This window comes from Salvia splendens, unplaced genomic scaffold, assembly GCF_004379255.2.
Source record: "Salvia splendens isolate huo1 unplaced genomic scaffold, SspV2 ctg370, whole genome shotgun sequence".
Lineage (NCBI taxonomy): Eukaryota > Viridiplantae > Streptophyta > Magnoliopsida > Lamiales > Lamiaceae > Salvia > Salvia splendens.
In genome coordinates, this window is record NW_024599016.1 from 4,540 (window position 1) to 20,337 (window position 15,798).

General features: G+C 34.4%; 1 protein-coding gene across 1 annotated transcript; it reads left to right on the plus strand.

The window, feature by feature from the left end:
• Positions 1-7,121: 7,121 nt before the first annotated feature.
• On the plus strand, positions 7,122-9,681 carry LOC121789948 (glucan endo-1,3-beta-glucosidase 3-like). The gene is made up of 3 exons (XM_042188271.1): positions 7,122-7,281; positions 7,354-8,652; positions 9,479-9,681. Exons 1-3 carry the CDS (start codon positions 7,215-7,217, stop codon positions 9,517-9,519), a joined length of 1,407 nt encoding a protein of 468 aa, XP_042044205.1. The 5' UTR covers positions 7,122-7,214; the 3' UTR covers positions 9,520-9,681.
• The last annotated feature ends 6,117 nt before the right edge of the window (positions 9,682-15,798 follow it).

Here is a 15,798-nt window from a genome sequence, read left to right on the forward strand (position 1 = left end):
TGTTTGTCACTTCCTTTGCCCTGATAAACAAATGTGTTACGAGATTGTTCCACATGACTTGTTGCTGGACTCAAAGTAAATACAATGAAGAAATTCACTTTTACTCTCAGATTGTTTGATGAAAAGCTTCAAACAGAATTCATTATTGTTAAACTATATAGAAAACCACTCAAAGTTAGAGGATATAAATATTGAATATTTGATCTGCATCAAATGACTTTTAGAAAAATGGCTACACATATAACCATTTATTTTATAGTTTTCTTTTCTTCATTCAGTTTAATATTATTCATTTCGATCCAACTTACTCGAGTCGTTTATTTGGATATGAAATTTTAAAAATTTATGTTTGGATATTGAGTGAGATAAAATAGAACGGATATTATGATTATGATGATAGATAATATGATAGGCAAAATGTCAATATTGCATGTTCATTGGATAAGAGCATCCACAATAGTGGATGAGCGCGCAACAATCTCCAGCTGGGGTAACGTCTTTGGCAGCGAATATTCATCCTTGCTGGGATTGAGCATCTCATCGATTGATACGTGCTCTTCTTCTAGAATGCATCGGTTCTTCAATAACGGAATGGGGATTTTGCTTCGTCCTTGCGTCTTACGCATCAACACGTGTCCCCTTCTAGGATGTCGTCCTTGATAACCGATTGATGATCGCCATCCAGCGCATCGGCCTCACGTGTCTTTCTTCTAGAATACAGTGGTCCCCACCTAACTGCTGGATCACTCCCTTGGTCATTCCACCCGATTTTTGGCCTTTTTCGCCTTTTGTACCAACTTGATCAGCTTTTCCTTGTTGCCCTTGGTCAAGCGGCATTCCTGCACAATTAACACTTGCTTTACGCGATAAACTGATCAAGTAGCATACATTTTACCCCTAAACCGATGCATGAAATAGGCCTTATCATTGCATATTTTATATATTTTGGTATTTTGACATGTTTTGTGAGAAATGTGCATATTTGAGCTTAAAAAGGGAGTCAAAACGCGAAATAAGAAATCTAGAGTTTTTGGGAGCGACCAGCGACCGCCACAACACTTCCGGCGACCACCATATCTGTAGCAGTCCGCTTCGAAAAATTTGTGCATAGAATGAAGACACGCCCAGCGACCGCCACCCAAGAGTCAGAAGCCTCGGATCAATGCATGGCGACCGTTGGCCAAGGTGCAACGGTCCGCCCCAAAAGAGCGGCGAGCAGATTTGCCCTAATTTTCTCTCCAAGATTTACCATATTTTGCAACCATTTTCCTTATTTGAGAAGGGGCGATTTTTCCCTTATAAATACTCCCTCAAGCTTCATCATTAGAGATCCTCTTTTTGCAATATATTTCCTAGAGATTAAAAGTTAGAGTGCTTCATTGTGCAAGGAGTTGAAGAAGGATTCAAGAGCATCAAAACTACAAGGATTCAACCTTTGGGTTTTATTTGCTTTAGTTTTATGTTCCAATTGTTTTCCCTTCAATCTGTCTTTAGATTATTCTATCATGTGTAACTAAATTCATAGGATTCTAGGGATGTGTTAGTAACGACTTTAGTTATACAATTCCTTTTCTTTTTTAATATCAGTTTTGTTCTTACTTTGTTTCTTTCTTAAGTTGTTGGATAATGTTTCACGTTTGAGTGACACATATTGTGATGATTTAATATAACTTGCTACATAATCGTGAGAGGAGCTTGGCGAGTTAGATCCACTTAATAGACACTACAATTAGCTTCCTTTAAAACAACACTGTTAATTGAGAGTGAGGGCTTTTCAAGGCTCTTAGGAGCTTTTAGGAGTTACGTATTTATGATTGACAACCCTAATGTTTGTAACCAACGTTTGCATCGCATTAGCATAAACTAGGTGACTCATTCTATCAAAGTAAGAACAGTGCTAGGTATTATAGTTGGAATTTTTATAACCATAACTGTGAACACACATCCTAGGAATTCTCTTATCTCTGTAATTTATCTGCAATTAGTTGTTTATTGCTTTCAAACTGTTCTTTGTTTTCAAAAATCCAAAAATCTTTCGGTTCTCCAAATAGTAATTGAGTTTTAGTAGAAGATAGACAGTTTGTGTATGTTTTCCCCGTAATCGATATCCGGTACTAATCTTTAGCTATACTATACATACTCTGTATATTTGCAAGTATTTATAGTGCTAAAAAAAAGTGCATCAAGATGTGGTAGTGCAGTGGGATGTCCTAGTGACGTGGAAGGATGTGTTTTTTGAGATGTCCTAGTGCTTGTCTGCCAGGATATCCGCCCTATTGAGTATGCTCTAAGTGCTAACTCATCGTTAACTGTTGATTATACGATATTTGCGGACTTGGAAAATTTTAGAGAAGTTTAAGGATTAGAAAACATGGTGTATATTCCAGTACAATAAAATAAATCTTGTGCATAAGATACGACTGAATAATTTGATAGTGCCTGAAATCTAATTTCATAACATACATTGGTCATATTTTCGAATTTGTTTGAGTTTAAGTCTTTAATTTCATCATATCTTATCTTTATTTTTACCATATTTTGTAATTACAAATTGTTCTTAGTTTTAGGAGAAATTGAGAGGGGCCATGAGTAGTGCCTTAAATGGTAATGCCTATATATTTCAGTATTGGTGATTTTACATATACAATAGAAAAACTTAAAATTAAATAATTGCTTAACCCAGTGATGGAAATGAACAGTTTTTCCTTTAATTAAATTTTGGAAAATATGAGTAAAAACATAAAACATATGAAATGTGTAGTAAAGTGAGAATCATCTTTTTATCTCTTTTTTTTACTTTGTCATTTTCTATCCACAGATAAGAATGAAGTTAAAAAGTATTTTAGAGTACTTATCAAAATTGGGAAATTAAATAGTGAAATTTTACATTATTATTGTCACTATTATTAATATACAAAAATAAATAAATAAAATATTTTCGTAAGATATGCATTTCCTTTATTTCTGGTTTTCTAATAACTGGCAGATCCAGATTTATAATTCTGGAGTATTACAAGGTTTTAATTCTATCTAATCTAATCATACACACACATATTCTTCTCCAACATTTTGACTTTATACGATGTCCATTACTAATAGATTCTTCTTTACAATGCCCTTTATAATTCTTTATGCACTAGTTCAACTTTCTTGATTTGCTAAAGATTAGATAAACTAAAGTAAAAAAGGGATTGTTATTTTCTCTTTTTTGGATATTCAGTCCATCTTTTGCCAACTCATTCGTAATATATTTTTTTGGTTATTTTTGGAATCTATAATATATGAATGTAATTCATGTGACTAAAGAGAGATCGAGCTTATCTAAAATACACCAGTCTAGCTCCAAAGTAGTAATTTTATTGCATTAGTGATGGATTGGATTGTTAAAAGAATAATGCTATGCGGCCACATTATGGCCAGCCATAAATTAAGTAAATAATAAAAAAAATTGATTTTTTTTCAAATTTTTAGTTTAATACTATTTGATTTTACTTTTATATCATCTTCATTATATGTTGCTCAACATGTTAGTGTTGTTCTTTCGTAGTTTTTGCTTAACTTATTACTACTGTCATTTCTTGATTGTTGCTCAACGTATACAGTAATTCGTGATATTAATGTGTTTTACGTAATGGAATTCAAAGATAAGTATCAACTCACAAGTTCATTCACACACATATAAGTTTATATCGGTAATTCTAATTTTTTATACATATAAATGGACTAAATTAACTTTTTATGGCCGGCCACATTATGACCATTTAGCATCACTCTTGTTAAAAACAGTTGGCATGAATTTGGCTTACTTTGATAAATTTTGATTGGATTATATTTGACCTTATTTAATCATCATATCTGCGATAATCGTATACTATTATTAATGTTAGCGCAATCGTAGCGGCCATGAAACTCAACATTGAGTACACCGAGTAAGCACAAGGTCACGTGCTTCGTAACGCCTACACATAATTATCTTTCTCTAATAACAGATTCTCAAGCTGGTGGCATGATTTTATCTTTTTACTTAATTTAAAATTTTTATTTAAAAAATTATTGTCAACTAGTACTCTCTCCGTCATAGTTGAGTCATTTTTCCATTTTGGGAAGTTTCCTCATAGTTAAGTCATTTCCCTATATAGTAACTTTTTTGCTCTCTTACTTTATTCTCTCTACTTTATTCACTTTCTATTTTATTCTCTCTACTTTTTTCCCTCTCTTACTTTTTTATCTATTTATTTAACACATTCAGCGTCCCTTTCTTAAACTCCATGCTGAAAAGTTTTGCCTCAACTATGAAGAAACGGAGGGAGTACTAAATACGTTTCCTTCTCATTCTATTTTTTCATAATCTTACATTACCCATACATAGACTAATTACCCAGAAAAAAAAATATGTCAAATCAAATACTGAAAAGTTGATTTAAATGGAGTACTACTAAATTGTAAATATGGACTAGACGTTATCAATTTAATGCAATCGAACGGCTACTATGAGACTGAAGTGAATGCTAATTAATCAGCATAACAGTTTCCTAACCCTATTCTACCTAAATTATTCTCTCTCAAACTGATTTATGGATCTCAAAACAAGTACTACTACATTATTTTTAATGATGTTGATGATAATATCTTTGGTTTTGTGTATGGAATGTGAATATGTGATGACATTTTTGTGGTGATATATGCATTTACTTTTTCAAAATATTAAATTTTTTTAGGGAATACTTTTAAAAATCGGTTAGATCGATAGATAAAATAATACTACTCCATAAGCTTATTCATATTTAGTTGAATACATTGGAAATTTAAAATATCTCAAGGTCACTGATAGTAATTTCTATATTATTCTAGCTAATTTTGTTTATTTCATATTATTGGAAAATGACTGACAATTAGAATAAAACTATTTACTCATGAATTTTATCAACCGTGAAAAGTAAACCGTTATTTACATGATTTTAAAATATTTAAGTCTGTTGTAATTTAAAAACATGTATACAAGCAATCATTGATTGGGAAATGAATGTGAAACCTCATAGATCTGTCCACAATAAGACATTGAAAAAATATATTTACAATATGCAATCCACAATAAGACATTGAAAAAATATATTTACAATATGCAATCCAATCATCCCATGTTGATTAAAACTCATGTGACCCATACAACCTAAATCAAGGAATACCATTATACTATTATTATTGAACACTTAAAAAAAGTATTGAAAAGTTTAGTTCGAGAAATATATAAGACGATACCCATATTTATAGACACAAAAGATCAGTAAAATTATAAATATACGGCTTCATACAAATTTGCTTTCAAATCAACAAATCCCATAATCATTTCATTAATAAAACAAAGTCTTCATATCGAAATTATGATATCATCCACATCAACTAAAGTGAGCTTTAAGTAACGGCACACTCAATTTTGCCCACTAATTTAATAATAAATCCAATTACCCAAATTAAAGAAAAATAAAAAAAATTCCTTGTGATGGGAAAAGCAAATTAAAAAGGTCTTTTATTTCACAGCAGTAGTCAATAATTTCCGACTAAATAGATACTCCCGGGGAAGTATTCTGCCACGTGGCACGCATCATAGCCGTTGATGCTGCATCACATCGTAATTCACCAAATTACACAATCATAATTCCATTAAATTCGACTTTAAACTACAATTAAATTAGAAAACGGTCGACTCTAGTGGGGCCCAAACAGCCGGGACCATGTGCTGCAGCCTACAGGTTTCCGTGGGACCCGCTAGCCTCGAAAATTCACTTTTAGCAATATTTTGAAACTTTTCTTTAATTCTTAATTATACTATTTTAATACGGGAAAATTGATATTTAATAACTGAACTGCTACTGTAATTAATTTTGGATTATAATTTATTCCTTTATAAAAAACACACTAATAATAATGCCTTGTTAATTACATGGGTATATTTTTTATACTCCATTTCTTATGCAGCGAAAAAATTATTGCTCATACGATCCTATCTCTACTATAAATTATATAATGTGATTATCTTAAAATTATGAAAGCTACATAGTCAAATTTATGGCTATAAATAAATTGTGAAAATATATTTATTGTCAGTTTATAAATTTTATGATAATGTTGAAATTATACTCCACATGAGTATATGTAAGCTACACAGTCTTATTGTGGCTATGAATAAATTATGAAGATATATTTATTAGGTTATATATTATAAATTCGATTCTGTTAACACGTATAAGAAATCTAAATAATCTTGTTTTCGCTATACTAAAATGTGAAGATAGTATACTATATTTTTTGAGTTTTGAGGTTTGGTAGTAGTATATCTGATTGATTATGTGATTGGAAGGAAAATAGTTCGACTATTAAAATATAACTCTTCCTTAAAAATAGTTGTAATACTTGATATTTAGTTTTAGCAAAAATATTTCATTAAATAGTAGAATAAAAATCAATAGCGGTCTTAACAAAGATTACTAGAACATAGCAACTTAAATCGTGAATGTAGTTAAAATCTGATTAATCACATAGTAGTACTAACATTTGAAATGAAGTTTCAATTTTTCCCCATTAATTTACTTTAGAAGTATAGTCTAGTAGGAGTATATACGTTCTAAAACATAAATGAATGAATTAAAAGATATACTGAAACAACAATGCATTATTTGAATGATGGACCAATTATTGAAAAATAAATACAGTATATTGTATTTTTCAATTACTGAATAGAGTTTTATGTACTCCCTCCTACCCATTCCCTCCCTCCATTAAAGATGACTAATTTTCCTTTTTAATTTATCCTAACTAAGATAACTCATTATTAAAAATAAAATGACTCATTATTAAAAATAAAAATACCTTTCTCTCTAATTTATTTCATCTCTCTTACTTTACTGTTTGAACTCTACATATAAAATAAAATTGTATAAATTTTCATGCACCTCAATTAAGGGTCATCTTTCTTGGGACGGAGACTAGTAATGCTGAATAAATAACGTACGACACCTATCATAATTCGCGCACATTCGTAACAAACAGTAGTTATGTTATTGACCAAATGTATCATGTATGTATATGTCCATTACAAAATTAATAATAGAAATTCTAAAAATAAAACCAATAAATCCCCACTCCATCACCATCCTCCCCACACTCTCCACTCTCACAGTCTCTCTCTCTAAAACAGAGAGGAGAAGCCCAGTTTGATGCATTCACTATCCGCATCAATGGCGCCAATCTTCATCCTCTTCCTCTCCCTCATCTCCGCCTCAGGTAAAAATCTCTCACCACACCTCACATTTTACACACACAATTCACTCACCTATCTCAATTTTCCCTCCACAGACGCCGCCACCGGCGCGATTGGCGTCAACTACGGCCGCATTGGCAGCGATCTCCCCTCCGCCACGCGCGTCGTCCGCCTCCTCAAATCCCAACGCATCGACCGCGTCAAGGTCTACGACTCCGACCCCGCCGTCCTCAAAGCCCTAGCCGGCTCCGGCATTAAACTCACCGTCAACCTCCCCAACGAGCTCCTCTCCTCCGCCGCCCGCCGCCCCTCCTACGCCGCCGCCTGGGTGAAAAACAACATCGCCGCCTACCACCCCGCCACCGCAATCGAGGCCGTCGCCGTCGGAAACGAGGTCTTCGCCGACCCTCACAACACCACCCGCTTCCTCCTCCCCGCAATCTACAACGTTCAAAAAGCCCTAGCGAAGTACAAGCTGGATGACGTCATCAAGGTCTCATCCCCCTTCGCTCTCTCCGCTTTACAGAATTCCTACCCCGCCTCCGCCGGTTCGTTCCGCCACGATCTGGTCGAACCGGTCATCAAACCCTTACTCGAGTTTCTCAAAAAAACCGGATCTCCTCTCATGATAAATGTTTATCCCTTTTTCGCATACGAGTCCAATGCTGACGTCATCCCCCTCGATTACGCGCTTTTCCGCCCCAACGCCGGCGTCGTAGACGCCGGCAACGGCTTAAAATACTTCTCCTTATTCGACGCGCAGATCGACGCCGCATTCGCGGCAATGTCCGCACTCAAATACGACGACGTTCCGATCGTCGTGACCGAGACAGGCTGGCCGTCGAAGGGCGATTCAAACGAGATCGGCGCCAGCATTCCAAACGCTGCGGCGTTCAACGGAAACCTAGTCCGCCGAATCCTAGGCGGCGGCGGAACTCCGCTCCGTCCGAAGGCGAATCTGACCGTTTTCCTCTTCGCTCTATTCAACGAGGACAGAAAATTCGGGCCGACGTCGGAGAGGAATTTCGGTTTATTCTACCCGGACGGGAGGAAGGTCTACGACATTCCTCTGACAGCGGAGGGGCTGAAGGGGTACGTGGAGTCGGCCGCGCCGCCGCTGAGCGACGGGGAGAGGATGAAGACTGGGAGCGGGGAGACGTGGTGCGTCGCGAAGGGGGAAGCGGGGAAGGATAAGCTGCAGGAGGGTTTAGACTTCGCGTGTGGGGAGGGAGGGGCTCACTGCCATCCGATTCAACCGGGATCCACGTGTTTCGATCCTAACACGGTGGAGGCCCACGCGTCGTATGCGTTCAATAGCTACTACCAGAAGAATGGTCGCGCCACGTCAGCCTGCTTTTTCGGTGGGGCCGGCTCCATCGTAACGCAACAGCCTAGTGAGTTTTTTATTTCTTATTCATCAAAATGCTACTAATATTATTGCTGTTGAATTGAATTTATAGCTGTGGATGCCATAATAATTGATTGTTTCAGTAATGGGGCATACAAAATGTTGGGCTCAGTTTCTGTTATCCACTACTGTTGGATCGCAATAAATGAGACCAATATTTATTCAACTATATAAATCAATAGTTGGATCCAATTAAAAACCAGACCATTATCTTGTGAATTGGTATGGGCAAAATGGGGGTCAGGTGAATTTATGGAAAATTGAAATTAGTGCATTGGTTATAGAGAATATTGAAGATTCCAGAGAATAGATTGTGTTGTGTTTATTATAGGTAATTAAAGTGGGCGTAGGTTAGGAAGTGGGGGGAGGAGTGGCTAACATGTGCGGGGGGTGAATAATGGTGAATGAGGTGGGGGCCCACTAGCACAAGGAAAAGTGGTGGTAATTGAGTAGCACGTAATTGACGGACACACCTTTTCTGACATGTCTCATTGTCTTGTGCTACTTGAGTCTTGAGCCACCCATCTAAAAGGAATAAGTTTTTTTAAGAGTATAAATAAATAAACAAAACATTAGTTTTGGAGTATGTTTATTAACTTCTATATTAGAGCATTTAAATGTATTCTTGCAAAAAAAAAAAAGAGTGAATATTTATTTTTCAAGTCTAAAGTTTTGAATTTGAAATACTAGAATAATGCTTTGACTATACAGTATTTATTTTCTTTGTATGCTTTTGTGGTTATTTCAGTGGTATATTGATTTCTTTGATTAATTGAAGTATTTTGTTACTAATGTATTCTTGGTTCTTGTAGAGTACGGCAAATGTGCGCTGCCCTCTGGAAATGAAAATTGAAGAGAAGAAAGAGAGGGGCAATGAAACTAGAGCTCAAGTGAATTGAGAGTAATATAATTCCATTGTAGGTATAATATTATATTAATTTGCTTTTTTGGTTCCTATAATTACTACTAGTGTTACATAACTGCCTGCCCCAATCAAATGAACTTTCTTAAACTAGCTTTTCCTACTTATTTCGTAGTAGTATTTCTTTATGAGCAATGCTAACACCAATAATGTGGCTAGTTACCAAAAATTTTAATTTACAATCTTAACTTTTACATTAAACTAGTATCACGCCCGTACGATGCACGGATCATTTTAATTTCTTCATATTTATTTCATTATGCGAAATAAAATTTGTGAAATGATAAACAAAAGAATATTAGACATATTCTTACTTTGGATTATACTTTTTCAATCACAATAACCCCATATGGCCACAAGAGTGCGTTTAAATGCTAACTTTTCTTTAAAATGTCAATACGATCACATTAAAATTTTAATACTTATTTGTGTTGACATTTAAATAGCAGACTCAAAATTAAAAAGCATTTTAATTCTGTGAAAATATGAATTAACCGTTGAGTTATAACTGCATGAGCAAGTTTACGTTGCAATAATTTAAGATTGCACTGGTGAGACACTTCCTAGTCGAGCTTCATTTCATTGCAATATAGTGACCCTATACACTAATAACCAAAACCTTGAAACCTAAATCATAAACCCTTAACTTTAAAATATACTCATCATGACCAACAAATGAGCCAAATATCAATAAAATTCTCCCTCCGCCCCAGTTAAGAAAAATTTAATATCAGACCAACTATAATTAAATTATTTATATTTTAGTATATATTCAATAACTCAATAATAACAAATTTATAAAATTAATATGCAATAAACAATCAATTAAAATGTAATTAACTAACAATTCTGATAATATTAAAATAACAAAATTTCATAAAAAACATAAAGAAAAAAATTCAAAATCTATCGTGCTTCCAAATCCAAAAAAATTAAATAGGAATATCACCTTATATCAAGATGCAGATACAAATGGTTCTTGTAAATTACAAAACTTCCCCAAAAAAATACTCCAAATATTTGTAGATATCCCAAAAAGTCATTGATTTTATAGTTTGTACATGTTATAAAAATGCACAACATAATACATAATGAAAAGGTGGTTACAAAGTAAAGATGGAAAGGATTACAAATTTAGGATTCATACAGCCATTTCATCTTGGCTTAGAGTCTTTACGACCAAGCCATCAAATTCATTAGACACCCTTGTATCAGTACAACGATAAATTGATTCTTGAGACAAGAAAGCGACGTCACCAGAAATCCTATGATGATATCACGTGGATGTTAAGACCACGTGATATCATCATAGGATTCAAATACGTTATGGCTGTGCAAAAAAGCATGTTATGGCTGCGGAAAAAAGGGGTTCAAATACGTTCTAAAAATAACAAAGCAAAACAATTTTCAACACTTACTCAGAAGGCTAAATTCATTTATTCCAAAAAATACCTTCATATTCTAAAACTTGAGCTCTTCTCATGCGTTGCATCTCCATGGCGGCCTTGACTCCTCTTGGCGGAGATATATCCCCTAATTTGGTAAAAGAAGTACCCAAGAAAGCACATTAGATGGAGCAGAAACTTAAATGATTTTTTTCAAATGCACACACAAATATTTCTTCTGATAAAATCTACCAACTTATTTCACAACCAAGGCATTGTAATCCCCAACTTTTATAAGAAAAACTCCACAATAATAGATAAAAACTAAAAGTTAGCATAAATTTTCTAAACCTTTAAAATTCTACCGTACATCATAGAAACACATAATGTAACCCTACATTCAAAATATACATCATACAACTTCGATGCAGCAAACAAACTTACTGTATCTTGCGAAATAGTCTAGCAATATAAAAAAAATATAAGCATCTATGGTTGAATTTATAATACATGCATTCAATTAGCACTCCACTTTCCTTAAGAACAAAATCATGCCATAATATCATCTCTTCATCTTCTAGTCACTTCAAATCCATTCCCATAGAAACAAAACTTTCCACATTCATAATTTTAATAAAAATCTATATTGTCTTATTAAAAACTTTTCACTATCCCTAGTTATTACAAAAATAAATAATATTGTACACTTTTATTTAGAAATGTGATACTACCATTTAGTATAAATTAAATCATAATGAATGTCTTATAGCACTTTTTTTCACACTTTCAAATCACGTTCGTATAACTGCCATATCTAAAAAATCTATTGAATATTGATAATACTAATTTTAATCAATATATAGCTTCTTAATTAAAATGGCATTTTTGTAAATATACCCAAAACTCTCCTTTTATATATGTATAGATTGTCGTCATATGATTATGAATCTATATTAGTTACGAGGCACATGTTACACTTGATGACCCATATGATTTTAAAAGATGTTTAGTGTGTTAAATAAAGAGTGAAGTAATATGTGAATGTATTAATAGTGAAAATTAAAATAATTACTCATTTCGTCGTCCCATTAAAGATGATTTATTTTTCTTTTTGGTTTGTCCCAATCAATATGACTTATTGCTAAAAATGAAACACATTTATCTCTATTTTATTCTTTTTTTTAATTCATAACAAATAAAGCTGCATAAAATCTTTTCTTTTGTGAGGTAGAGGGAGTATTCAAAAAAAAATAATATAACATGTTTTTAAAACAAATTTAAAAGTAAAGTGACATATCTATATCCTGATTGTATTCTTATAATTATATTACCAATAATTAATGTAATAACACAAGTTATCATATTGGTCCAATAATTGTATCACTAATAATTAAATCATATGCTAGGCGATATATTAATATAAACAAACCAATGATAATATAATATACTTACTATAACTGAAATTAATATTACTAGTTTAAAATAACAAAACATGTAGCACCGTTCGTATTTCAGAATCAAAATTAGCATCCTGTGTTTATGAAGTTTAGTCCTGATTATTGATTTTCAATTAAAGAAGTGAGGAGGAATAAAGGAAACGAGATATGAATGTAGGATAAAAAAAGTTTTTAATAATTTTGTGTGGGTGGATATAATGTGACTGCAGAGTTTTATTGTTACTATAATTATTTTCAAATTTTCCCCTGTTTCATCCAAATTAATATTTTGCTACTAGTATTATTATAGAGAAAATGGAATTATATTTCTCTCGTTTCACTGAAATTACAAAAATGATTAAGTTCGGCAAAAGTAAATCTAGTAATTACTATCTAAGTTAGTTATATGACCTTGAACGAAAAAACATATACTCTAATATTGAAGGATAATTGTAAGAATAAGAATTTGACATAAATGGCTAACGAAAAAGAATTTAGTATACATGACAAAAAAATACTTACGTTTAGTTAATTAATTCTTCAATATTTTTGCAGTAAACATGTACCCCAAAAAATTGTAATCACATTCCTCATAATCCCTAATTCCAGTTACTCTTTTATATAATTTGGTCAAAGATAACTCGGTGAAAATTGCAATAGTCTTCATACAATTCGTATAATAGCCATTTTTAAATAATGTACATTTGAAATTTCATAAATGGGCGTCACTGCTGACGTGCTACTGATGTTCACCCCTTTCAATATCAGTTTAAGTTAAACTTGAATTATACCCAATTTTTACTACTATTACTAATCATCATAGAGAAGATTGCATGAATTCTTTAATTTGACCAAATTAAAGTTCTAATCTGCGTCGACTCGAATAGTACCAGTTCTAGAATGCTTACCATTATGTACACATATTAAGAGCACCCGCAACGCTGTGTCGTTGAGGTGCCTAGGCCGTTCCGGAGGAACGGTTCCGCGGCGGCACGCGTTGCAGCCGCCGTGTCGTCGCCAAACCGTGCCGGATATCGTTGCCGCGGCCCGCGGCATGACACGTTCCGCCACGCGCCGAGGCGACGTGGCGGCCTCCCATTCGACGCGTGACGCCCACTCGCTGCTCCGCGAGTAGGTTTCGTCACGTGACGCAATAATTCATTTTTTTAAAAAAAAATCGAATTTTAATTTAAAAAAAATAAAAAAAATTGCAACAATATTGTTACCGTTTTTTTAGCCGTTTTGTAATTTTTTTATTTTTTTTATAATTTATTTACTCTATAAATACTCCTATTTCATATTCATTTCACTCACAAACACACATCTATTCCTCTCAAATCCTCTCTATTTCCACCCCAATTTTCATCTCAAATCAACTTTGTTTTTCTTCTCCCAAATTTAATCAAATTAATGGATCCTTTTGAACAAATGCGTCAAATATTGGAACAATCACTTGAAGAAGATCGACGACGGGAGGCGGAAGAAGCCGCGCCACCCCAACGACGCTCCCGTACGTACATCCATCGTAACCGGGAGGAAGCCGCCGCAAGGTTAGTACACGACTACTTCTGCGATAACCCGGTTTGGGGAGATACGTACTTCCGTCGTCGTTTCCGCATGGGGAAACCGTTATTTCTCCACATCGCGAATACTTTGGCAGCCCGGGAAGAGTTCTTCCAGGAAGGGTTCGATGCAGTCGGCCGTCCCAGCCACACGACGCTGCAGAAATGTACTGCAGCAATCCGTCAGCTTGCGACTGGACAAACGGCCGACATGTTCGACGAATACCTCCACATCGGAGACAGCACTGAGCGAATGTGTTTGCTCAAATTCTGCAAAGGCGTCCGGGCACCCTTCACCGACGAATTTCTCCGGAGGCCAAGCACGACCGATTGTCAGTTCCTGCTCAACCTTCACGAAACAGTGCACGGATTCCCCGGGATGCTCGGCAGCGTCGATTGCATGCTCGGCAGGGTCGATTTCATGGAGAACATGGTCGACATCATGTATACGTGCATAATCTTGCACAACATGATTGTCCAAGACGAAGGACCCGAGGCGGGAAATTGGTTCGACCCCGAATCCCCCGGAAGCTCAACCGCAAGTAGTCCGCCTCGAAGTGGAGCGCATCCGTCTATACAAGAACGGTTATCTATTCGTGCAAGGACACACGACTCTAGCGCCCACACCCAACTCAACAGGATCTAATTGAGCACATTTGGGCAAACTTTGGCGGATGAAATTATTAAAATTGTGTAATTTTATTTTTTTAGGATTTTAATTGTATGCTTTTTATTTTTTTTAAGTTTAAGTTGTAACTTTGTTTTAATGTTGTGTGTTTTTTATTAAAATGTATTTTTTTAATTGAATTGAGTTGGAAATAAAAATAAAAAATGAAATTGAATGAATAGTAATTTAATTAACGGTTAAGGAACGGAGGGTTGCAGGTTCCGTTCCTTAGTTAAGGAATGAAGTAAAAAAGTACAGTGGGGCCCGCAAATAGTAGTTTAAGGAACGGTTTAGGAACGGTATAGGAAGAGCGTTGTGGATGGCCTAACACACATCACTCTCACCTTACATTCTTTTTGGTTTATAAGTTGATATTAGTGACGATAATCTAAATTACTTAATATTAAAGAAAAGTCATTGCTTTGACTAGTCTACAAGTTTCATCAACTCTTCTTTAAAAATACTTCTTGTGTCCGCCATTAGAAGTCTCATTTCTTGGTGACACGAATTTTTAAAAATATTAAAAAAGTGAGCGGAATTTTTGTCCTACACCTTATACATTGGTCCATAGTTCACTACAGAAAATGGTGGTTTACTGCTGACATCACCGACGGAGGACAATTCCTCGGCAATTACTGATGATGGTAAACAATGTTACCGACGAAATATACAACGAAATGACCGTAGCCGGTCGCTAAAAAACTTACCAACGGAAACGAAAAATTTCCGTACTGTTATCGAAGGAAAAATAATTGTCTATTTGTTTAATGGTCAATCGTGATTTTTAAAATTCAAATTTTGTCTTGTATATTTGCACAAAAAAAATCTATTTGGTCATATACATCAAGTGTTTTAGCTTCCGATCCTAGAAAATATGTTTAGATATATTTCACTCATTAATTAGGTAAAAATGTGGTTGGGCGTTAATTTTTAACGAAAATTTTAAATAAGAATTAAAACATATTGTTTAGGACCAGGAGATAGCATATTTAATATGTGGATCTAAAAAACCACCAATTTTAGAGTTTTAGCCTTTCAAAATTCTAATTTGCATAAAAATTCTTGTTACGTATACCTAACATCATACTACTAGCAACATTATAACTATATATATTACATGGAAATCGAACAATCGTAGTCCTCAATAAATACTCCTAACC